Here is a 27,395-nt window from a genome sequence, read left to right as displayed (position 1 = left end):
ATGAATGGGGTATTTGCTACTATTGCAGAGAATAGGACAGCTACTAAGTGCCACTCTAGTGGCACAGTTGGTGCCCAGAATGTTTTGTTTCAAGCTAATCTTGCATGCCAAATCTTGTTGCATCCTTTGCCTGATATGATATTGTTTCTTTCTCTATTGTTACCACAGCTCGAAAACTCCAACAGCATTTAGTGGTTGTAGTCTCAAACAGTTTGGAGTTTTCATTAAGAAGAGAATGCCCGCGTGCCTAATGAACAAGCCAGAAGCGACACACCTCATTGCTATGCCAGAATGTGGGAATGGCATGGTTGAAGTTGGTGAGCAGTGTGACTGCGGACTCAAAGAGGTAACTAGTTCTTCTTAATTAATGACACTTAGTTATGGAGAAAGACTATTAGGCCTCTACGCCTTCCAGGCAAACTGTGTTTGTAACTTCATTTGGGTAAATTAACAAACATAGAGCTAAAGTTTCAAAACTTTCTGCACATTTAACGTCACTTTAGGTGCACAAAAAGAGTGTTTCTAATGGGTGCTGCTTCACTCAGAACCCTTATGTGAGCCCCTCACCAAGGATCAGATAAGGTATAGATACTGTTTCTTGCAGTGACATTCTACCAGCAAGCAGCTTCAGCTGTGGATCAGCATAACAAAATAGATATAGCTGGTCTATGTAAGGCACCACATGAGGCGTTGACTCACGCACCTGAGATACAAACAATTGAGATTTTGTTCCTAGCTATTTTGACTTTTTTGTAGAAAATTGTCTCTTAAACCGTAAGGCTTCCTGCTGTGAAAAATGCAGGAGACAAATGTCGTTCTTCCACCCACGTTCGAAGCTCCTGTGGTGCCTTTGGAATAACCATGATGCTTGCCCACATTCAAGCTTTATGTTCTTTGCCATGCAAAAACCCTCATAAAAGGCGAAGACAACTTTTCACGGGCCACCAACAAGAAGAAAACAGGTGACATATCTTGGTCTACAACTCTTAAGTGGGAGGGGGTAATCTAAAAAAATAAAATAAGACTAATAAGAAACACACCTTCTCATCCTGTTATCAGGTACAGAGAGAAGAAAGAAGGGAGTGGCCCATTGAGCTATCTGACAATTCAATGGAACTGATTCCCATCCTGATAAAGGTGCTGTCCTAGGAGGTACGTTTCCTAGTGGCTGGTGCTTTGGTACAATACGTTCTAGCATTTCAGCAGGCTATTTGGCCAACTTTGTTTCTCTGAGACTCTCTGGCATTCGGTCGGTAGATGACATGGTCCCACTGATGACTTTTATGAACACTGACCTTGGCCTGATTCCAGCAGCTACTTCGCCAATTTCTTTCAGTTCGAGTACCAGTGGTGTCAGCTTGTCAGGCTTACACTTCCAAACAGAACATTTTCACAGTTGTAGAAAAAGACAGACCTTAGATTTGGTCAGATGCAAGAACCAGAGGTTTGAACGCTTGCCCTTTCTAAAACATTCATGAATTAATTGATGCTGAAAACTGATGGACAGAATTAAAATCGAGAAACCAAGATATCAAAAAGGTTGAAACTAACTCTTCCGAAGACTCAGTTTCCAATACCTGTTTCATTCTGACTTACATTCTTTAGACTTTCTTGCATTCTAAGTAAGGTGAGATGTGAATGAAGGTAGATATCATGCTGCCTCTACAACGTTCAGACCAACCTTCTTTAAGGCCTTCCTGAAGCTAGGCGAGTCCACAAAGAATAACCGCCTCAACCTTGTGTCCCCATCTAACTCGGGCACCATGCTTCCTGCTCCCCCCCTCACCAACTAGGTCATCACCAAACAGGGCATCCCGACCCATAGTTGGAAAACTGCTCCCCACCCTAATGACCCCTTGTGGCCTTCTAGATTTGAAAGACCCACTGTCTGACAAGGATATTCATTCCCTCCTACTTTCATATGATCCTTCACACACCGCCACCACCACTAACTTGCATCAAATAGAAGCAATCCTTTCGGACCCTAGGGTAAACACAAAAGCCTTAAATGAGACCAACCTTACGAGGGTCACCACCACTGTTTCTACCACACTGGACCAATCCAAAACTTAAAGGCCTGTTTCTAAACTTCAGATTGGTAGGAAGACACGCTGCTAACATTGCGGCCCTCATCCTTGCACATGACCTTAATCTTGTAATGTTGACTGAAACATGGCTAAACGACTGATCTGCACCCATCCTGGACATACTAGTGCCTCCTAAGTACGACATCATTAGGTTAGATAGATCTAGCATACAAGGTAGTGGCATCGCTTGTATACATCGTAGCAATCTATCAGTCACAGAATCACAATCCGATCTCCTGCCGTCTTGCGAATACCTGTGCATTGAGGTTACTTGTAGCAATAATCATCAATGCTGTTAGATCTTGGGGTCTCTAGTTGGCAGAGGTAGGTACCAATGACCAAATAGGGACCCTTGCTTCTAGGCAGGGCAAGGAGATAACCCTCTGAGATAACCCCTGCTCACCCTCTAGGTAGCTTGGCACGAGCAGTCTAGGCTAACCAGAGGCAATGCGTGAACTATTTGTACCAACACTCACAGTAACACAGTGAAAACACCACAAACTGACTCCACAACAGTTTAGAAAAATAAAGGTACTTTAATCTAAACTACACAAGACCAAAACAACAAAAATCCAACATACACAGTTCAAGAATATGGTTTCAAAAGAGTTCTTAAGGTTGCGTTAAAATTCTTTAGGTTGCGATAGAATTCTCTACGTTGCGATAGAATTATCTACTGATGTGTGAAAAGTTCACAGTTGCGTCACGTTTACTCACAGTACCTTTTAGTTGCAACAAAGTTCCAAAAGCAGAAGCTGGTGCGGTGGAAAACAAGCGATGCGTTGCTCCTGAGACCCTGGGGAGGCGATGCGACAGTCCCTCTGCAGCAGCGGGCGTGATGCGACGAATCCGGTCTGTAAGGGGAGGAAGGCCACTTGTATGGATTCTGGTGCGTAGGTTCCGTAGGAAGTCTGTTCTCGCAAAGGCACGATGCGACGATCTCGTAGGGGCTGCGACGATCTCCGGGGCGACGATGCGTGGTCCAGCGGTGATCCTTTCTCTCGCAGCTCCTCGATGCGATGATTCTGCGACGATGCTCGCAGCGACGTGATGCGGTCCGCAAGCGGTGCGGCGATCTCACCCAGCGACGACAGGCTCTGTGACGATACTCGCAGCGATGTTCGATTCTCCCGCACCGGTCTGGTGCGTCCCGCAAACGAAGGATGCAACGTCTCTGGCAGCGGCGTCAGGCGCTGCGACGATCTCGCCCTCCGTAGCGGCGGGAAACTTCTCGCACTGTCGGGGATGCGCTCCGCAAGCGAGCGATGCGACACTTTTCAGTTTCAAAAGTCTCTCAAGCTTAGTTTCAAGCTTCCCAGCACAGGTACAACTTCCAGAGGCCCCACAACTGGATCAAGCACTCTAGGAAGGACAGAACTCTCTCAGCAGAGTTCAGGGAAACTGGGGGTGAAGTCCTTTAGTTCCTGGGACTTCAAAACAGGGAGCCAGCTCTTCTTGGGCCCTTGGAGATTCCTTCAAGCAAGGGGACACAGCACAAAGCAAAGTCCTTCCCCTCTCCTTGGCAGCAAAGCAACAGGTCAGTCCAGCAGAGCAACAGCAGGACAGACTTCCTTCTTCAGTTTCAGCTTTCTCCTTGGCAGAGGTTCCTTCTTGATTTCCAGGATGATCTAATTTTCTGTTGTCAAGGGTCCTGTACTTATACCCCTAAAGTCTTTGTCCTCTTGGTGCATGTGGGCCCTGAGCCCGGTCTGAACCAGTTCTGGGTGGTTCCTGAGTACTTTGTTTTGCTGGCTGCATCTTTCCTTTCAGAGTGAGGGGCAGGGTCCTCAGCCGCCCAGCAGGAGGTGGAGCCAGCATTGTGGAAGGCTTGCACAGCCCTATTCAGGCCCAGGTGCTAACTCCTCCCCCCACTCCAGTTCCAATTGCAGTCATTCAGCCTAGTGCTGACTACGCCAGCCTCCTGGGGAATCCCCCAGCCCCTGTCACTCTCAAACCAGACAGTCAATACACAAACAGGCCCAGGCACACATACGGGTCAGACAAGAGAACAGCAACTTTCTAAAAGTGCTGTTCTCAAACACAGGATTTAAAAACAACCTTTCCTAAAAGATGTGTTATTAAATTCTGAGTTCAGGGATACTAGATACTTATGTCCTATCTTGTTCCTATGGGAAGAAATGCTGTTAACCACTGTAGCCAGCATCCCCCATGTTAACCCTATGGAGCAAGATAGCCTTACAGTAGTGAAAAACGAAAATGGCTGCCATTCACTACCAGAGCATGTCACTTGCACTAGTACATGCTCTACCTTTTACATACACTGCACCCTGCCCAGGGGGGTACCTTGGGCCTTCCATAGGGGTGACTAATTTGCACAAAAAGGGAAGGGTTAGGCCTGGTCAGTGGGGACACTGACCAGGAGGACATGGCAGTTCTAAACTGCACACAGGCACTGCAGTGTCAGTCCTGAGACATCATTTTAGGGCTACTCCTGTGGGTGGCACAATCAGTGCTGCAGGCCCACTAGTAGCATTTGTCATCACCAGCCCTGGCACACCCAGTGCACTTTACTAGGGACTTCATGGTGATACAAATATGCCAAACATCGATATCCAATCAGAATAACAATTTTCACAGGGAGCACTTACACTCTGGCACTGATCAGCAGTGGCAGAGTGTCCAAAGCATCTAAACCAGCAAAAACGAAATAAATCCAGCACAGCATCAAAAATACAGGAGGTAGAGGCAAAAAGATAGGGGAAACCACGCCTAAGATGCCAGGTCTAACAAATGCAAATTGCACATGCTCTACCACCCTCCAGATGACAATCTTCCCTTCGTAGAACAGATCATGGATATCATCTCATTTAACGCAGATCTGGATGGCACTCAGAGCATTCTTGGGAGAGTTTACCCTCCTCTGGAGCAACATGAATGATGTGGCTGAAATAGCCTTAAATCCTTCCTGGTAGACCTTAACCTAATCCAAATTTGTGACAGCCCTACTCACATTAAAGTAGCTACCTTCGATCTAGTCATTGGTAAGTTCAACTCCATTCACTTTGAATCTATCATCCCGGGTGACTAGACAGACCACCACTGCATCACCTTCCTCATCTCAGATTCTGTGAGAGCTAACAGAGTCCAACCTAAGTACCCCTGACACTGGAAAAGATGTCTACGAAACATCAACTTGCTTGATCTGACCACTTTCTATGATAACACCCAGCCCCCATTTGTGGATATGTCCGAAGTGCATGACCTTATGGACCACTATAACCATTCCATGACAAGTGGTCTAGACTCGATGGCGCCCTCACAGCTAAAAAGACTGGCCATCAAAGTCTCCAAACCTTGATATAACGATAGTCTAAATTCTGAAAGACAGAATCTGAGACTAGCAGAAAGACTGTGGAGATCCTCTCCCTCCCTTGAACATCTAAACCAGCTGAGATCTGTAAGAAATATCTATAATAAATGCATCAATTGCTCTAAAGCCACATTCTTCAGAAAGCAATTAGAGCAAGCAAAGAACAGTCCAAAAAAGCTGTTTGAGCTCATCAAGCTTCAATCAAAAAGTCAACCTTACCTTTCCTCACTGGGGGTAGGCCCGCAGCCTAACTATGAAGAATTTGCTGGCTTTGTCTCTGATAAGACTACTAAGATCGCAGTTGAATAGCGTTCAGCCTTGGATCACCTTTTGATTGCACCTCCTAGCACCCTCCTTCCTACTGGGTCAGATGACGTCCTGCCTGGGCGGCTCTGCCCCCCAAAAACAACTCTTCATTGAGCATTTTCAAAACTATCCATAAAAGTACTATACGCAAAACTCTTGCGACTTTAAAAGCATCTATCCATTTCAACGACCCCTTGCCATCAAACATCTTCTCTGAGATCAGAGCCTCCTTACTTCCACTCTGGACTAAGAATGTCAATGCAGGGTGTTATTCCAGACTGCCTAAAGTCTGGGTAGGTTGCCCCTATTCTAAAGAAATCATCTGCAAATCCCTCTGATCTACATAACGTCCACCCAATTTCCAACATCCCCACGTTTGCAAAGCTCCTGGAGAAATCAATCAATCAGGGAGTTTTAAGTGTGCTACTCACCCGTGAGGGTCTAACGGCGCAGGGGAGGAGAGGAACAGCTCCTGTCAGTCAAAGTGTGGGGAAAAAACCTTTTTAGGGGTTCACTCTTTCACCGGTCCTTAAACCAACAAAGAAGAGATTGACACAGAAGCTAAAATATAAAAATAATGAGTTTATTAACCTCACATGAGGGAGACTACGTCAATACGGTACCCTCAGGCCACTGTAGGAGGCAGTCCAAGGAGTACAGAGATCATGGGCCTTATATATACATTTGTTGTATAGTCAACATGAGACCAAGGGGAGGTACTGGCACATAAAAGTAATTATTGACTAATATGGGTATTACAAAAAGTGCTTGCTTAACAAAGGGGGAGGAGAGACATTTCTCCTTACATCAGTGAAAAACAGCCTGACAGGTATACACTAAGAGCAGGTGAATTCTGACAACTACATGTCTTTCTGAGCATGTGCAAGGCTCTGGCTCAGTGCTGTAACAGATGACACAAGCAGAATACAAGGGCAAGCAATAGTGAAGAGGGAGAAAGCACATGGCGAGCACATGGCTAACTAAAATGGCTGCCAAAAACAAAATGTCTTCAGCTGATGCTAACCAATTGCAGCTAGTTTCCACAGATAGCCGTTTCAGCATTAGCTGAAGACATCCACTATGAATTAATAGAATCATGGAAGTTATCCTGCACATCTATCCTCATAATCCATTAATATCCTGATCCATTGCTAGGAGGGCATTTACGTCCTTAACATTTCATTAAACGAGTATATATAAGGTATACTTGGGAGCACAAAGGGAACAGAGCATTGGGTCATAATGAACACACAGATAGCAGGAGAAAATAATGGCTATTATTACAAATAGATCTATCAATAGTTTACAACCCCAAGCAGAAAGCAAATCCCAAAACCATCCAGTCCAATTCAATGTTTCAGGGCTCTGATGTATTTCAGTGACCATCTATTTCAATTTCAGAATAGCCACAACTGTACATATCTAATATGATATCTTAATAAAAAAAAGTTTTAATAGACCTTTCCAGTATTCTTTTTATGAGGGCTAGAGTACCAATTTAATATGTTCAGGAAGAGGGCAAAGTAATGTTTGTCAATTTTTCAAACAAATGTTTCTCTTGCAGAATAAACATTATTCCAAATACTAATATTAAAGAAAATACGAGGATCATTACAAAAACAATTTTGAATTCAGGCAACCAGGAAGACCAAACATGGCCACTGGAATTAGGACAAGGAGCCACAAAGGGCTGCTCCTCCTCAAAAATGGGATGACCAAACGGGTACATTGCTAAAAAAGTGCTTAAAGAATAGAAGCCGCTGAACAACCAGCCAGAGGGGAGTCTTCTCCCTGTGTCCATCTGAGCCTCACAGGCAGGCTCCTATCGTTCATCAAAAGTTATTTTCCAATGGTGGAGCTGCACAACTTGCAACTCAAGAAAACAATCATGGCCCAGTTTTAAGGGAAAAGTTTCTTCTTTCAGTATAGGGCAATCAATCTCTGGGGAAAATGCCCTCAGCGATCCTGTCCAGTGTCTCAGGCAGTGCACCAGTTTTCTTCACTTTAATCTAACAGGCACCAAAGGCACAGCATCTGAACCCTGAACTCAAGTTCTTCCCTAACTCCTGTGTTGCTCCGCTGGTGCACTGCTCTTTTGTTGAGGCCACAGATTGTACCCGGTGTGCTCAGGCATCCCTTGATTAACAAACAGAGGTGCAGACTTGCATTCACTTAAGGACCAGAACTCAGAGGCCTGATGCTGGGATATCTGAAGGAACCCTTTTTTCAAAGGGGGTCACCTCAAGTAAAAGCCTCCTTGCCGTCCTTGTCAGTCTGTGACTCTCTCAGCTGGGCATCAAAAACTGGATTCACAAAAGAATTTATCTGTGACCCCATCTTTCGCCCAAGACAGTGGCAGTGGTGCACACTTCACATCCCAGTGCTTCCGGCCTTCTACCTTTACTTAGGTCCTAGTTGCCAGCAATGCCTGTGCTGGTTGCCTTTACCTCGTCTTCAAGCTGGACAGGCGCTGACTCCCCAGGCTGGTTCTGATGTCCGAGCCCCTCTGGCAATGGTTGTGGGGCAGCAGATATCTATTGGTGGACAGAACAAAAAACCTTTAGACAAGGCATACAAATAATCTATCAACAGAGAGGATAGTCTATTTCCAAAATACTTTTTTTGGCTTGGGGCGCCTCATACATTAGCAAGGCAACCAAGAACGACTCAATCTATCTGAGAGTTAAAAAAAACCTGGACCTATTAACTTTTCACTACGTGTACAGGACTGTGGACAGTTCTAAAATGATTTTTTTATGTAAAAACACCTACATTTTACACTTAGGACCATGCCCTAATGTTATAGGTGCAGCAGGAACATCTAAAACTGATAATTTAACAGGGATTCTTATTACATAAATAACTAACAAAACCTCAACATAGTGGGTGCATAAATTTCTCCAGCAGAACCTATTGTGACAAACAATCTCCTATAAAGTAATATTTTCCTTGAAAATGTTTGTTGAGGTCTGGACTATGTAATGTCATTTTCAAAGAAAAAAATGTATTCACCAGCTCTAATAAGGGCTGTCAGCTCAAATACACAGACTAAAAAGAGACTAGTAATGCCTTTGAAAAACTATATGTAGCATGAGAATAACATGAACAATAATGGTGTTATCATCTGAGAATTGTAGAACAAAAAATACCCACATATAGTTCCCCTTAAAGGTCAAATAAGGGAACAGCAATCTAGACTACTAATCCTTTCATGATTTTATCAGATAGGATGGGCAGTAACATGGTGTATTTTTTATTCACTTTATTAATGCTAACAATTTTAAAACAGTATTACTGAATAGCCAATTAAACATCTCATGGCCGTTCCTAGACAGCTTAGACAGGCTCAAGAGAGAGTAAAAAAAATAAGAGAGAGAGAGAGAGCACATAAATCAAGAAAAATGACAATGTGTTACTTAACTTTAGTTACCCTTAATTTGCCCTGGAGCTAATCTCCCTAATCTCCTCCCCTCACCTCATTCAACAGTAGGTAACCTGATAACAGGTGATCTCCTGTTGACAATATGTATCTGAGGTTGCTAGAAAACATTAATAATCAACTACCAATTCCTTTAACAATTGTACTAGTGTAACATGAGGGCGCATGAATGCAAACTGAATTTCATTGACTCCTTATTTGTAGCCCTTGCACAGTAATATTTAAACTAAAAGCATTCTTTCATATACATGGCAGAGGTATCTCTACACAGGGCCCACATACGTTACTGCCTTTCCTTTACTTCTTATGACTGTGCAAATCCTGCCTAGTCTTTTGTAGGAAGGTGGATACCTGACTAGGGTTACCCCAGATTTTTTGCCTTGTGTTTAGCTGGTTTTCAACTTAGTTGGCCAGGGATCCTGCTAATCAGGGCCCCAGGCTATCTGCTCTCACTGTAAAATGGACTCCATGTACCTTAGGTACATCACCAATTGGATTTGGTCACCTTATGAGCCCCCGTATAATGTACCATAGGTACCCAGGGCATAGGTGCATCCAAGGCCTACCAGGGGCTGCAGCATATCTTATGCCACCCCTGGCTGACCATCCAAACTGACACAACTGGCTGATCACTCAGCTGGGGCAAGGCCGTGTAATCACCCCTTGCTTAGGTATAGTATTCCTATTCCTACCATTATGTATAGACACATATGCACCTATAAGTCACTCCTATGGTTGGCCTTAACAATCCTGAAGGCAGAGTGCTTGGTTTTATGTGAGATGGTGCTCTAGCATGAGCTGAGCCTGTCTGCAGCTTTCGGAACCATGTCCTTATAGCTGTTCTATGATATAGCCAATAGCCATACCATATACTCTTAAGTGCATTATAATACTCGCGGTTTAATGCTAACTTTGGTTTGGCTTTATCAAAACATGTCATGTAAGGTGTCATTTGCTTTGGAATACTACCCCCTCACCAGTTCTGGTGACGGGGGTAGCATTCCACCCTTCTAGAGGGAGAAGACATGTTGTTCCTACTAATCCCGGTTAAAGTTAACCAGAGCTCAGCATCACAAATGGATGCTGCTGCCACAGACACAAGTCTGATATTCTGCTGCGGGGAGTCCTTCCAGCGAGGGAGGCTTGGACAATAGGTTTACTGTCCTTTGGAGGTGCTAGCACCACCCCAGACAGGCCATAGTGTTTGGGGCAGGGAGGGCTGAATGAAATGAGACACTGCCTGGGGCACACAAGGTGTCCCATGCATAGTCTGGTTCAAACCGGTGCTGGGGAACTCCAGCCCCAGCTCTGGCATGAACTGGACAAAGGGAAAGGGGTGTAACCACCCCCATTCCATGGTCCCACCCATAGGAGGGACCTAGCAGGTAATCCAGCCCCTAAATTTGGTATATAGGTAGGAGCTGAGTCCCAAGACTTTAGATTTATCCTGACTGAAACTTGAAATGAAACTCTGGACCTTCGACGTTCTACCTGAATATAGAAGACTGAAGAATCCTCTCTTGGGGTCAAGGAGTGACCACCCTGTGTAAGCAGCCACCATCAAGCGATCAACGGTTTGCTTTGTCGACGCTCCCGCTGGATCCCGAGCACAGTGCCTGACAAGACCCAGACTTCCAGACTTCCTTCCAGCCCGATCCACAGCCACAGCAAAGCTGAGATCCATGGAGGCGACGAGAGATGTGGGACCAGCCATCTTGGAAAGCCAGCAAATTGCTTTCCGCGCCAACTTCTGAGGCACCCTCGAAGTTGTGCATTGGGGATTGAGAAGCCCCAGTCCCGAGAATCATCTGCACCGAAGATCAGCCCTCCACACCCACGAGTTCTGTGTGGGGCCCTTCTGCATTTTCCTGCTCGACGCGTCTGTCCGGTCGCTTGCCCGTGGGCTAGTAGCCTCTGTGACGACGAACCTTTGAATCTACACTGCCTGCCTGGTGCTCCAGGTGGGCCCCTGCTTCTCTACAAAGGAGAAGCCCCATAGACCTTGCTGGTCTATCCCCGAAGCAAATATTCGATTCCTATTGTTTTTTTTTAACGGTATATTTATTGTACGCGTACTGTGCGAATTCTGAAAGTCGTTTCTTAAGCGTAAGCAAGAAAAAATGAATAAAAAAAATATATTTTACAGATATGTATCAAGTTTATTGTGTTATATGTTGGTTCTTTGTAATGAGACATTTTCTTTTTATTGGTACTTATAAGTAAGTTATTATAGATAGTCTAAAATTGTTGAGGAGCAGTCTTTTATACAGTGCTGAACTTTTGACCTCTGTTGACAGTTGACTATTGCATTATCTGTTGGGGGTATGGTGGAAAGATATGTCAGTTGGAAAGGTTTGAAATGTTAAAGCAATGGATATGTGTGTTTTGTTTCGAAATAATGTGTGAAGGATTTAATTGGTTATTTATATGTATGTATGTGTAAAAGAGAGGGAAAATGTTCCATTTCGTGGTTCTGGTGCAAGCACCGAACTAGAGAGATTCTGTATAAGAATATCTACTGTGTGAGTGCATTCTGCTTAATCTACAAATCAATTTGAAAGGTGAGTTGATAAAATTGTATGGGAATGTATGTGGTGCATCTTTGTACATTAAGGAATTATGGGGCATATTATCAAGACAGGGCGATAAAATTATTGCCGCTTAATCGGCAGAAAACTGCCAATAAAGTAGCGATAATGGGCTTGATAATATGCTGTATGCAATTCCAATCGAAGCCTATGTTAGATGTGAGGGACATCTAACATGGGCTTCGATTGGAATTGCATAGAGCATATTATCAAGCCCATTATCGCTGCTTTATTGGCAGTTTTCTGCCAATAAAGCGGCAATCATTTTATCCTCTGTCATGCACATTAAAAGCCACTGCATATGGACCGATAAGTGTTCACAACCTCATGCGGCAATAGGTGCTCCTACCAGCCGAGGAGGTTGCAGATCTCATAAAATGAAAAACCGCCGAGAGTCGATTATTCCAACTGCCCCTTCAATTTTCGGAATGGTGGAAGGTGACAGGCGTATCTCAGGGGGGCTGAGATCTGCAACCTCCTCGGCTGGTAGGAGCACCTATTGCCGCATGAGGTTGTGAAGACTTATCGGTCCATATGCAGTGGCTTTAATGTACATGACGCCCTGAAGAAATTGCCTAAAATTCAATTGGCAATGAAACATGTCGGCAAGTGAAGTAGTATTGGTTAGATAGGTGATAACCACGACTACTTTTTCCTTTTTAACCTCCATACCCAACACAAGAGACAGAATAAAATTGCATATCTGTGTTGGTGTGTGTGTGTTTTTACGTGTTGTCTGACACTTTATTGGTCACTTTTTTTGTCTGTTTTCACTGCATCTTTTCACAAACTCTTCTTGTTGAGTTTCTGGACACTATTCTTTTCTTCTTGAGCTTGATTGTGCCAATGATGAGAACAGGGCAATCCTGGCGAGTACCAGCCAGGTTCCTGTTGGTGGTGTGCCCGTGAGGTGCCATCTTGCTCTCACACACTTTTTTTCGTTTTAGTGTATCACAATTGGACACGAAAGTGTGTGTGGTATGAGTGGTCTCACAACTGTTTTTTAGCAATTGGGAATCAGGCGAATGTCTAAAGGAGGCACAATGCTAGGACATACCAACTACCCCATTAATTAGTGAAAGGGGAGTAAGGTTTGCAAAGATAATGCAACAAATGGTATATCCCAAACAAAGGTAAATTTTATAAGTGCCTATATAGTCTAGGTCTGTTGTTGTACTAGTTGCATATTGAGTGGAGGGAGACCTATGACTAGCTTTACCCTCTAAGCTCCTGTTTGTTTTTGAATTTCCTATAGAAGCCCATGTTAACACCAGAATTTGGGTTTGTATGGGAATTAACAAGGGCGTATTATCAAGCCCATTATCGTCCGATTTATCGGCAGATTCCAGCCGATATTAAAACGGCGATAATTTTAACACCGGTCTTTGATAATATGCCCCTATATTTGCTCCTTTTTAAACGTTTTACAGTAGTAAATTTGTTTTGGTAAAATGCATGGTCTTATAATTTTTCGGGGTAATATCACACTATGCATGTGTGTACATTAAGGAATTTGGGGACATATTATCAAGGACCGGTGTTAAAATTATCGCCGTTTTATCGGCCGGGAAACTGCCAACAAAAACGGCGATAATGGGCTTGAAAATACACGTTTGTTATTTCCTATAGAAGCCCATGTTAACACCAGAACATGGATTTCTATGGGAATTATCAAGGGTGTATTATCAAGCCCATTATAGTCCGTTTTATCAGCAGTTTCCGGACGATATTAAAACGGTGATAATTTTAACACCGGTCTTTGATAATATGCCCCAATATTCGCTGCTTTTTTAAACGTTTTACAGTAGTAAATGTGTTTCTGTAAAATACATGGTCCTATAATTTTATGGGGTGATATCACGCTGTGCATGTGTGTACATTAAGGAATTAGGGGGCATATTATCAAGGACCGGTGTTAAAATGATTGCCGTTTTATTGGCCGGAAACTGCTGACAAAGCGGCGATAATGGGCTTGATAATACGCCTTTGTTATTTCCTATAGAAGCCCATGTTAACACCAGAACATGGGTTTCCATGGGAATTAACAAGGGCGTATTATCAAGCCCATTATCGTCCGTTTTATCTGCAGTTTCCGGACGATATTAAAACGGCGATAATTTTAACACCGGTCTTTGATAATATGCCCCTATATTCGCTGCTTTTAAACATTTTACAGTAGTAAAGGGTTTTGGTAAAACGCATGGTCTTATAATTTTTTGGGGTAATATCACACGGTGCATGCGTGTACATTAGGAAATTAGGGGCATATTATCAAGGACCGGTGTTAAAATTATCGCCGTTTTATCGGCCGGAAACTGCTGACAAAACGGCAATAATGGACTTGATAATCCGCCTTTGTTATTTCCTATAGAAGCCCATGTTAACACCAGAACATGGGTTTCTATGGGAATTAACAAGGGCGTATTATCAAGCCCATTATCGTCCTATACTCCTTCTGTCTGTGTTAATATTTTCCTCTTTTTCTTCATATTTCTTTTCTCTTTTCATTTTCTGTCCTCCTTTATATACTTCTTAAATCTGTTCATATTGTTTGCTCTCTTCTCTTATTCCTCTTTGACTCCCTGCATACACTCTGCAGCAGTTCCTCATATTCTCCGTTCTTCTCATAGTGAATCTCTCTTTATATTTTTTTGTTCTCTTGTCATACTTCTACCTGTTTCGTCATACATTTTTCACTGTTTATAATCCTCCCTCTGTTTATACTCAATCTGTATCTTCTGTTCTTGTACACCCCTTTTTTCTTTTTGTTCCACTTTTCCCCACATTCTTCGTGCTCTTTTCTGGTACTGTCTCTCTGTCCTTATACACACTGTCCTTTACTAGTATTCCTTTTTTGTTGTTATAGTTGCTTGTCTTTTCACATATTCCTTCTTTTTTCTTTAGAGTCTTTCTCTGTCTTCTTATAGTGCCCCCTCTGTCCTCTTACTGTCTTTTTTTCTTCTTATACTCTTTCTTCTCTCCTCAATATTTCCATCTTTCTCCTTGATACTCTCCCTTACCTATGGATACTTTCCAGTTTATTCATACTTCCTTCATCCAGTTATATTCCAGTGTCTGTTTATACTCCCCTTATTGGTTATATTTTCCTTTTTTCATACTTCTTCCTCTCTTGTTGTAAGTACTTTTATTTTCATAGTCTCACTTTTCTCGTCATAATGCTTTCTCTGTTGTTATAAGTAATATTATAGAATATTTCATATATTTATTTTTGTAATGTTATATATATATATATTTTTAATAGATTCTGTCTATCAATACTGAAAAAATGGTATCATGCCTACCAAAAGTCAGAGAAGGAAACAACGAAAGAAAGGTGTTTATTTGAAGAGAAGTCATCCACAAGATTTTCATGAAGAACCATGCGTTAAGAAAAAGAAAAAAAGTACTGGTAAGAGAAGAAACACTTTTGTGAGGAAAATATTAAAGACTAAGAGTAGTGTGGACAAACGGAAAAATGGTACTAGTGTGTCTGCAACGAAAAAGAAAAAGAAGAACAAAGTGAACAATCATGGAAAGTCAACTGCAAAAAACATAGTATATAGTAAAAGGAGGAAAAATCAATTTATCTAAATTAGGAAAAAATGTTTTATAACAGAGTTGTTTCAAATTTAATTAAAGAAAATAAGAGGGATGTAAAAAAACAGCATTTTATAAGCAGAAGAAAGGTATAGAAAATGTAGTTGAGAAAGCTTTGAAATTGAAAACAAAATTGTTTGTTTTAGTAATCAATAGAATTCGATCACTAGATAAGCCAATCTATTTAATGAAGGCCAAAAGTAAGTGGAGAAGAGTAATTAACAGAAGACATGTTTGTGTTTTTTTGGGTGAATGGAAACATAGTTCAAGTTCTGAGCCTTTTTTTAATGAAGAAAGTTATTTTCAGAGTAATGATTTGTTGCATGCAGTTGACACTAGTTTTCGTGCTTATGAGGTTAGACATGGTTGTCCTATGGAGAAAGAGAAAATTGTTCCTAGAAATGCAGAAGAGGTGTTAGCTGATGAAGTTTTAGGGAGACGTCCTAAAGCTCCAGTGTACACTTGGAATTGTAGTAGTATTTGCAGTGTACGGCAAGAATCTATAGGTTTTTTATTCAATTTCTTACGTAACTATACTAAGAAAAGTGTTAAACAAAAGATTAAGATGTTGTAAGGACTTGATCCTTGCAGAGTGAGAGAAAATACTGGTTTGCAAGGTCATTCTCTGGCTTGTCTTTCTAAAAAAGTATGTCGAAGTGTTTTTCACCATTTCAGGATGTTAGCAGTACATCATTCTAAAATGAGGAAATTAGTCTGAAGATTGTATTATGCAAAAAGTCCAGCTCTAATGTTAAAAAAGTTGAACAGTGCCCTTTCACATGGATCTGTATCAAGTGTAAAGAACGTTTGTGATGAAATTAAGGTTAGTTATTTTGGCCCTGAGGAAGACAGTACAGAAATTGAGAAATTAATAGAAGGAAATGTAGAAGAGAATGTACAACATTGTAGTACAGAAAATTTTGAGCAAGAAATTACAAAGTTTAAGGTGATTTCAGGTGAAAGGCCAAATTATTGTTGTGTCTGTTGTTGATGAACTCATTATAAAAATCAGACCAGGACTGTTGATCTGTATTTAAAAAGTGAAAAGGAAAATAATAATGAGTGGAAGGATTTTGCAACTTATTTGTTGGTAGAGAATTGTTTTAATTTGGGTTCTGATCAGCGTATTTGTAAATATTGTTATAACAAATTAGAAGAGAACCAAATGCCTGCTAGAGCTGTGCATAATAATCTTCAGTTGGTAAATATTCCTTCTGAACTGATGGATTTAAATACCTATTAGTCTATTCTTATTCGATGTGTGCATCCATTTCAGGCTATTGTTCGTATGGAGCCTAAGAAAGGAAAATTCCCTCCTTCTGATTTACGGAGAGGATTAAAGGGAAGAGTTGTATATTTGCCTCTAGATTTAAAGAAAAATATTGAAACAATTGGTGTAGAAAATGTAGAGGATGAACCTTTAGTTACTCTTGTTAATGGCGTTCCTACTAAGAGTAAGAAAATCTGGCAAGAATTAGTGGATGTTAGAAAAGTGAAAAAGGCAACGTTGTATCTGGTAAAAAATAATCAATATTACAGAAATGTGTATGTGAGAGAATAAGAAATAATTGTAGAAGAAGATAGTGACTTGCCATCTGGACAAATTGAAAAAGTGGATGTGTCCAGAACTGAAGAAATCTACGAACATTACAGTGTTCATCCACTGCATTCTAAAGAAGTGATGGGGAATACTATAGAGTTATTCCAAATGAAAGAAGCAAACGGACGTCCCATTCGTGTATGGGAAAAAAGCTTGGAAGCTCGTTGTTTCCCTCAATTGTTTCCCACAGGAAAAGGAGGACGATATGATGACCGACCTGTACAGATTCCTGCATCTGAATACGGACATCAAGATTATATGCAGAAGATCCAAGATTTCGACAATGTATTCCATATTTGTTTCATCTTTTGTTTGAGAGTGATTTTTCTGGACTTTCTTATGCAGTAAACCATATATTGAAAACAGGTGTACATCTGCAAAATGTTTCAGCAAAGGAATTTATGGATAAAGTATTGCAGAAAGATAATGTTTTGGAATCTCAGCTAATTAATCTCATGGCGTGTCAGCGTGGTACTAATGAGTACTGGTACCGTCGTCATGGAGAACTGAAATATATGCTAAGGAACTTAGGAACTCCTACATGGTTCCTTACTCTACGCTGTGCTGAATATGCTTGGGATGATTTACTTCAACTACTTCGAGAGGCAGATCCAAATATACTAAATATTGAATACAAGACACCTGGAGAATTGTGCTCTTTGGATCCAGTTAATTTATGCAGGTATTTCAATCATAGATTTGAAGCTATGATGTCTTTTATCACCAATAAAAAAAATCCTCCTCTTGGAGAGGTTCTGGACTTCTTTTGGAGAAAGGAGTATCAAGCAAGAGGTGCTCCTCACATACACATGCTAATATGGATCAAAGATGCTCCCAAATTTGAATCAGGCTCAGATGATACTGTGTTGTCTTTTATTGAAGAATATGCTACATGTGATATACCCAAAAGAACACAAGATAAGGACTTAAGAAAACAAGTCTTACGATTCCAAAGCCATCGGTGTGGCAAATACTGTTGTCGAAAGTACAAATCTAAGGACAAATTCTACACCAAATGCCGTTTTGCATTTCCACAACCTGTAATATCAAAAGGAAGAGTAAACAGTTTTATGTCATCTTTGCGACATACTATCACAAGAAAGTCTCCAAAAAATACCTACAACTTAAGAAGAAATGAAGAGTCAAAATATATAAATGACTATAGCCCAGTCATTTTGTCCATGTGGAATGCTAATATGGATATTAATTATATATTGCGGAAAATTCCATTGCTGTTGCTCGATATGTAACATCCTACATAACAAAATCAGAAAAGACGGAATTGAAGGAAATGTGGGAAGAGCTTTCCCATGAGAAGAGTCTAAGTAAGAAGTTATATACTTACAGTTTGAAGATGTTAGCTCATCGAGAAACTGGAGCGTATGAATGCTCGGATCGGTTATCATCTGCAAGTCTATATTCCAAATCTAGAGGAATAATTTGGGTGGGTCTAGGTCTTGCTGCAACACGAAACCGAGTTCTTAAATCTGTACAAGAAATTGAATATTTAGTTGAAAAAGAGCCAGAAAGAACAGATATTGTGGAAAGAAATATGTTGGATACATATTATCCAACTAGAAGTCATCATCTTGAGAACATTTGTCTCTATGAAGTGCTGCAAAAGTATATTTTTAAACAGAATATTACCGAAAACATTAATAATGGTATATATGCCATGATTGGTTCTGAAGGATGTCTTGTGAAACAAAGAAAGGGACATTTGATTAATCACCGTAAACTGAGTTGCGAAACACCTGACGAAAGGGAATTTTACTATTTAGCTATTTTGCAACTTTTCATGCCATGGCGTTCAGAATTGGAATTACTTGGAGATTTCGAGAGCTATGAAGATTCCTTCAATGCAACTAAAGATACTATAGAATGTCCTGTTTTTGCTAATTATGTGAAAATGTTGAATGACGAAATTTAGCAAGAAGGTAGAATTGCAGCTGGGATTGCTAGAGACAGTTCTCAAGACAGTAAAACTTCTGCTCCATTGAGTCAGGACCCATTAGGAGAAGCAATTGTTTTAAATGAAGCAGCAACTGCTATGGAAGAGGTGGAAACAACAATGTATCAAGGTCAAGAAGATGTAACAAACTTAGGAAACTTGGAAGAACAACTAAATCTTGAGCCGAAAGAAATATATGAGCAAGTGAGGGAACAGATTGACCATGGATTACTTTATGAGAAGAAAGAGTGCTCTTGCTCATCATTTGAACCTATCCGAATGTACGTGAGTGGACAAGCTGGAACAGGCAAAAGTTTTTCAATTAAAATAATTACAACGTTTCTACAGAAAACAACTGAGTTGCATTTATCTTGTGTTGTCACTGCTCCAACTGGATTAGCAGCCCACAATATTAAAGGAATTACTTTACATCGTTTATTAATGCTACCAGTAGAGCATGAAAATAAATTAGAATACCACAAGCTATCTGGAGAAGCTTCTTGTGAAGTTTCAAGAGTCTTGAGGAAAATGAAACTTCTCATTATTGATGAGGTAAGCATGGTATCAAACTTAATGCTTGCTTGTGTGCATTTAAGAATGCAGCAAATTCTTAAAACAGAGTATGACGTATTATTTGGAGGAAAACACGTCATAGATTTTGGATATCTTCTACAACTTACTCCTGTAAAAGGACAGCCAGTGTTTAAAACACTGTCGCATGAAGATACCAGAAAGTCTTTGGGGAGCATTGGAAAGGTAAACATTTGGTCAAATTTTGAGTATAAGGAACTTATTACAAATATGCGACAGGCAAATGATGCTGATTATGGAATTATTCTTCAAGATATAAGAATTGGAAAAATGACTGAACATGGCAAACAAGCTTTACAGAGACGATTACTTTCCAATTTGTTTCCAAATGAAAATATTGTCCCAGAGAAAATATACATGAGAATTGCAGAAAACAAATCTGTAATCTGCTTAATGCCAACACTACGTGAATGTTCTATATTCAATGAAGAAATGTTAAAGTTGGAAAATGAAGAAATTATAAAATTGGAAGCTATTGATAAAATAGAACATGAAGGAATGACTATTATTTTGACTGAAAAGTTGAAGAGCAAATTGGATTCTTTACAGAAATCGATAAGTAGAACTGCTGGTTTAGAAAATAATTTGTATGCATGTGTAAACTGTAGGGTAATTTTACGACGTAATTTGAATGTGGAAAAAGGTTTAGTAAATGAAGCAATGGGTTAAATTGTTGATTTTGTTAATTATGTAAATAGGAATGGGATTGAATTTTTGAAAATCAAATTTGATGAAATTGCTGAAGTACAACAATTTAGTTGTTGTTCATCTTGGTTTTTGCTTGTGAAAGATTTGTATGTACACAGAAAACAGTTTCCTGTTTGTTTGGCATGTGCAGTGACCATTCATAAATATCAAGGTTTAAGTGTAGATAGTGCTTTAGTGAATATTGGAAGTACCGTGGTTAATGAGGGTATGGCATATGTTGCTTTGTCTCGAGTCAGAACTTTATCTGGATTGTGCTTGATTGATTTTGATGAGACAAAGGTTAGTGCAGATGCAAATTGTGTGAAAGAGTATAATAGGTTAAGAAGAGAATATACACCCAATTTAGGTCAATATCCAGTATTTGAAAAGCGTGTGGTAGGTAGAAAAAGAAGATTTGAGAATATCTGTAGTGAAACTGCAGAGAAAGAAAAAAACAAGATGAAGTTGCACCTGCATCAAAAAGAAAAAGGACAGTGTTGAAGAGAATGTTAGTTTTCGGTTTGAAAATAGTTGTGGTGTCAACTGCTATGCTAATGTAGTTGTTAATGTTGTTTTTGTTCTTGAAAGTTTACAACAGCAAATTGTTGAAAATCGGGACGAAAGATTCTGTTGTATTCTGTTTATGAGAAATGTAGTAGTGATACAAGTAAAATACAAAGTGTTTCCGGTATTCGAAATGTTTTGACATATGTTCTGGTTCTAGTCAATTTACGCAGAATATTCAGCAAGATTGTTAGCGATTTTTAATGTTTATGCTTGGTGTACTGGAAGATGAAGGTATAGATATTGAAAACCTTTTTGGCCTTTCTTATAAATGGCAACATGACTGTCAAAATTGTTTGTTTACATGTAGTACTAACATAGACACTGAAAGATTCATATATTTGACTTTACCTGACTGTGAATCAGTGTCTTTTAACAATCTAATTAGAGGAGCAAGTCAAAACATGGAGTGTAGCCAATGTAAATCAGAAATATCATCAACATTGTTTATACAAAGATATGGTCAGTATGTAATTTTAATGCCGCAACGTTGTAGAGCTGATGGAAGAAAATTGGAAACTTTAATTAACATTTTTGTAGCTGGTCAAGTTTCAATATCAGGAAGAACTTTTGTAGCTGTTGCAATTATTTTTCATGATGGACCTTCTACAACATCTGGACATTACACTGTTTATTTAAAATGTCTGAAAGGTTGGATACATTGTAATGATAGTCAATTAGTTTTTAAGCAACGTTTGCCTAAAGAGTTACCAAATTCTTACCTAATATTTTTAAAGCCAAAAGTTTAAGTTCAAAATTTGGCCTTTTAGGATTACTTCTGTTAAGGTACATTAGTCTGGTGTTTTAGAGTATTTTCTAAGTGAGGGTGAGGAGGTTGAAGGTGATCCTCTTGTTGATATTGAAGCAGGTGTTGAGTGATGTGGCTGCAGCAGGGAACATTCATAATCAGTCAGGTGGTGGTCTTTTGGATTTGTTGTAGTTGTTGTAGGTGTTTGGCTGGAATTCATTTGAGGCGTGTTTTGCCACAGTATAGTCTGCTGATGATGAGGGACTGTGTCACTGTTCTTCGTCTTTTGGTAAGGATCCACTTATAAATGTTGCAGAGCATGTGGAGGGTGTTATGGAAGTACGAGGAGACGTGTAGACTTGCTTACACATGGAGAGGGAGGAGTTTAGGATGAATCCTAGGTTGTGGACATGGTTAGTTGGTGTTGGTACTGTCCACTGTGTAGTGAGCTAGCAGGAGCCGTCCGAGACTGATTGGGTGAGTCGGAGGATTAGTACTTTCATTTTGTGCGACTTCATGTTTAGAGAGCTGCTCTTTATGTAGTTGGTGGTGTCCTTCATTGTGTTGTGGAGGTTGCTTTTGGTGGCATTTGGATTCTTGGTGAGGAAGAGGATGAGCTTGGTGTCGTCGATGTAGGAGATGATGTTGAGGTTGTGATGGTGGGATACTTGTGTGAGGGTGGCCATGTAGATGTTGAATAGCGTCGGGCTGAGGGATGAGCACTGGAAGACGGAGCAAATGGTGTCGGTGGTTGTGGATCAGAAGGCTGGAAGGCAGACGCATAGGATTACTATTGAACAATTACCAAACTAAGAATTTGACGCATACTATTTGGCCATGTGGAAAAGTAAATGAAACCATAAAAGACTTGTTGTTATATATTTTGCCAGCATATATTTGTAAGTAATATTATTTACAGTGTATGAAAATGAATCATAATGTTTTGTTATGTTATGATTGTTTGAGATGTCATATTTACGTAAGAAATTGCTCTTAGTAAAAAACATTTAAGATATGTTTTATTTCTATTTTTTAGATTGTTAATGAGAATGTTGAATGTTTTTTTAAGATAATCTTATTGATTGTCTTTTTTTGCCTGCTGTTATGTGATGAGTACTATTGAACTCACTGTTTCTAGTGAAATTCAATATATTCTGAGAACAGCAAAAAAGGCAATTGTAATAGTTTACAAATTATTTTGTGTTTTAAAATATATATTGTAACTGTACTTTTTTGTGTCTTCCACAGATGGTAATTTTATAATATATAATTTTGTTATTTTTTAATATGCTTAACGTACGTACAATTTGCTGTAAAAAATGGTTGATGGAATGTGCTTCAACCGAGCTGAAGTAACAAAACATGGACGGAGCGGTAAGTGTGTAAATATGGTTTGTATCTTTTAAAGATATTTCAAAAAATGATATACTGAATGTACCTGTCAGAACCCCTCATCAATCAGTGGATACGATAATGACTTATCTAAACCCTAGCTGCTGCAGGAGAGATGAAGAATCCACAAGGAAACATACTTGGAGTGCTTTAGTGTAACAGAGGATTTCTAAGATGGCCGCCTCGAGGAAAGACGGTGGTGGTCTAGTCATTTACCACACACCTGTGGGGAATCCTTGGTGAGGCACGCGCTCTCTAACGAGTGCGCACTTCACCTAAGACGTTCCTGAGTTATGACCCGTTTTCAATTGCTTCATAGATATTCCTGAAGAGAAAGCACAAATATTTGTGAGAGAGTTAAAGAAGGTTCCCGGTTAAACTTACCTTAGTTATCGTGCCCGCAACTAGAATTCAGCTTCCGAGTTGGAAGAAGCCCGCACATTGCTCAGCGGTTGATTTTCCTGTCGCGGCTCCTTCAGGGCAGACAGAGTCAGTCGTGTTCAGCACCTGAAGAGCAGAGAAAACAAGAAACCATACTAGAAACCTAAGTGATACCTAATAGTTGACAAAGGTATATTCTTGGAAAATAATCGTATGACAAGTTACTGAGTGACTAAACTTACCTGACATTATAGAGAATATTGAATATATTCACTCAATGTATTTTCTCTAACCTAAAACAAGAAACGATAAAATTCATGATAAGCAAGGTCTTAAGGGAAAAGAACACATTGAGTAAGGAATACCAGAAACACTGTTGAATTAAGAAGGAACATTAGTGAAAAACACAAGATATTCAAGGATTGACAGAATAGATAACAAGCAACTGCATAAAGAAATGTTAGTAGAACAACACAAGGCAATTATTAATATAAAAATTAGACAATAAACTGAGAGGCCTAGGTTAATGACTGTTACGTAATTATAGGTTATAAGCAGTGAGAAAAATAAAGAACCGCAAGCTATAAGGTTGCAGATAAATACTAGAGGAGAGGCTAGTTTGAAAGTCGAAGTGGTAGGTAATTGGTAGGGTTAGACTAAGTTATAGATGAGGAATAGAGATAGAGTAAACACATGAAGTATTCAAAAAGTAGTGTGATAATAATGCCTAAATATACACATATACACAGCGTTATTCTGGACAATCAATAGTATCTCTTGCATTTTACTAAAACACATTTACTATTTTGGAATGGGTAAGGTGAATAGACATTTTCTACATTTTTTAGTAGGGTATTTTACTATAACAGTTTTCCTATAGACATAAGGAGTGACTGGTTTCAAAAGTTAAGAAAAGCTAAGAACAGGATATCTTTATAAGTAATTATATTTATATAACTTTGCAAAGGACTAAAACTCTACTAATGGAATGTTATTAGATAATAGTATTTATATAGTATTTTTTGTAGGCCAAAATAGGTGAAAACTGTAGTTTTGTATTATATATTACGAAAAGTGATCAAATTAACTGTTTATATTTTTACACAAGGAGCAAGAACATAAAGGAAAAAGTATGGAAAGAGAACAGCCTCATAGTGAGGAGATTTTGGATATTACCTTGAGTATAATTGAAGAACTAATCGTATCTGTCATAGGCAATGAGAGTGAAGAAGGGGAAATGAGTGCTGCAGACATGAGGTCTGATTTCGAAGACTAAAGCTTTGATGGAGATTTTTTTAAAGTATAAAATTAATTCAGAAACTGCTAACGAGGGAATTGATCTGAATGACATATCTGATGAACTTGTGTTGGAATGTCTGTTAAATAATGAGATGTTACAAGAATGCATTTATTGTTTAAAAATAAGGAAGGTTTGAGCACTATCTACTAATTTATTTATTGTACTAAAAGTGAAGCACTTATATATTCAGTTATATATTCTTTACATGTTTGTATTGGTTTAAAATATGCAAAGTGGGCCTGAGGGTATGGATTGCTTAAAATTCGTATGGAGTATACATGCAGTCTTGTATGCACCTGCAAAGTTGTGTTTTATGCCTTCAATTCCCCGGTCTGTATCCTTAGATTTCCTCCAAACCCTCTGTCACTGTTGTTTTAGTTTTGTAGTGACTCATTTATCGGTATGTAGTAATCCATTGTCTACATTAAAACACTAATGGGCACATATACAATAACTGGCATATCCCTAGGAATATGTCAGTTATTGTGCTCCATGACACCACCACCATGGATGCGCCGTATTTGCAAATGCGGTGTACCATTGGACAAAAATGGCACATATATGTGATGTATCTGTGCTGTAATGGTGGTGCATTGTTTGAGTTATGTTGCAAGTGCAATGCATCTCCAGCAATGCTCTAGGGGCCCTATGCCGAGAATGCTGTCAATCCTTACACCTGCTTCAAATTAGTGCAGGGTTTTGACACAGCATGAGCCCAAAAGTGACAAAGTGAAATCTCGTAGATTTCACTCAGCCACTTTTAGGAGGTGTTCTTGCGCCAGAACGCCCCCCCTCCCCCCCCATGGAGGAATGTCTCCTTCTGGTACTGGGATTTACAATGTGACGCATCTCCCAGATATGTCACATTCTAAATACCACATACCATGGTGCATCTTTTGCACCACTGCTTCATGAGAAAAGTGATGCAACGGCGGTATAAAAGAGGCATAAGGGTGTTGTAATCTGCCCCTAACAAACACTTACAAATTCACCCAGGCAGTTTCACTAGTAGTGCATTCTTTTTTAATTTACTTTTGTTATTATTTTACATTAAAAATATGAATTGTAACTTTAAAAATAAAATAAATATAAGTATTTATAACAACAAATTAGGAAATTACTATAAAAAGAAAGAAATATATTAATTAATATATTTTAAAATTATCAGTTACAAAACCTTTGAAATGCACTGAAAAAACCATAGGTTTCAGGCAGGTTATAGTTAAGAATTAGCATTTGAAAAACCTTGGAAATTCACTGAAAAAACCATAGGTTTCAGGCACGGTATAGTTAAGAATTAGCATTTGAAAAACCTTAGAAATTCACTGAAAAAACCATAGGTTTGACACACGGTATAGTTAGGAATTTGCATTTAAAAAACCTTAGAAATTCACTGAAAAAACCATAGGTTTCACCCATGTTATAGTTAGCTGGACATTCCACTCATACAAAACCTTTGAAATTCCCCCGTTATAGGGGCCGATTATGATATCGGTTTTCCCGCATCTTCCGGGCCGGCGGAAGCCACCGCCGGCCCGGTGGATGCGGGAAAACCACTGCGGACTGAAAAAAGACCCCCGCCAGATTAGGATGGCTGGGGGATCTTTTTTCCATCCGCAGCTTTTCCGCAGCGGTCTCCTTCCGACCACGGCGGAAAAGCTATAACATGGCTGACGGTGTCTATCAGACACCGCCAGCCATATTATGATGGTGTAAAATGTATGCTTTTCCGCTGTGGCTTTTCCGCTGTGGTAAAGCATACGAACCTTCACTTCAGGGGCCAGTTGCGGGCCCCCTGGTTGAAGGGGGGGTGGGGGGTGCACATGGGGGATACCTATGGTGCCCCCCTGCATTTGCATGAACAAAGCAGCAGGCACCGCGCGGTGCCTGCCGCTTTGTGCACGCAAATGCGGTGCATGCATTTTTAACATTGCGGCGGGTGCAGCTTGAAGCTGCACCCGCCGCAATGTTAAAGATAGAGGATGTGACCGCCACCCTGGCGGTCACATGCTAATCTGCACGGAGGGAACACCGCAGCCCATGCGGACTTTCCCTCCTACTCTGGGGTCGCGGACGGACTCAAGTCCGTCCGCGATCCTAATCGAGCCCATAGTTAGTTCAGCTAACTATAACTCGCGCACGTGCAATGCACTGCTGATGACATCACATATTACATCACTCATGACATGGTCAGTGACATCACTCATGAGAACACTGATGAAATTTTCAATGAATTTCTAAGGTTTTTTGAATGCTAATTCCTAACTATACCGTGCCTGAAACCTATGGTTTTTTCAGTGAATATATATATATATCTATATATATATATTCACTGAAAAAACCATAGGTTATAGACCATATATAGTTAGGAATTAGCATTTACAAAACCTTGAAAATTCACTGAAAAAACCATAGGTTAGAGACCATATATAGTTAGCTGGACATTTTATTGACATAAAACCAATGAAATTCCATATATAGTTAGTTGCACTAACTATATATCGCGCACCCGCAATCCACTGCTGATGATGTCACATATTACATCATTCATGACATGGTCAGTGACATCACTGATGACATCACTGATGACATCTCAAATGACATCACTGATGACATCTCAAATGACATCACTGATAACATCTCAAATGACATCACTGATGACATCATCTAGTGTCTGTGTGTTTTTGTAAAGTTTAAATACGTTTTACATATTGAAGAATGAGTGGATGTATGGAAGACTGAGTGTGTGTGTGGCTGGCTTGGAGGTGTGTGACTCTGTGCATATCAAGGTGTACTTGTATCAGTGATTGTATAAGAGAGTAAGTATGTGTTA

At 39.9% G+C, this 27,395-nt stretch overlaps 1 protein-coding gene across 3 annotated transcripts in view; it reads left to right on the top strand.

Moving 5' to 3' along the window:
- LOC144791743 (zinc metalloproteinase-disintegrin-like lachestatin-1) overlaps positions 1-27,395 on the top strand; it is a 4,387,327-nt gene that overhangs the window by 2,865,382 nt on the left and 1,494,550 nt on the right. For all 3 annotated transcript variants that reach the window (XM_078666511.1, XM_078666510.1, XM_078666512.1), the window contains one exon: positions 169-346. In XM_078666511.1, coding sequence (XP_078522637.1) covers positions 169-346 — 178 coding nt within the window. The remainder of the gene's footprint in view (positions 1-168; positions 347-27,395) is intronic.

Source organism: Lissotriton helveticus, chromosome 11 (assembly GCF_964261635.1).
Source record: "Lissotriton helveticus chromosome 11, aLisHel1.1, whole genome shotgun sequence".
Taxonomy (NCBI): Eukaryota; Metazoa; Chordata; class Amphibia; order Caudata; family Salamandridae; genus Lissotriton; species Lissotriton helveticus.
This window is presented reverse-complemented; position numbering and strand designations above follow the sequence as displayed.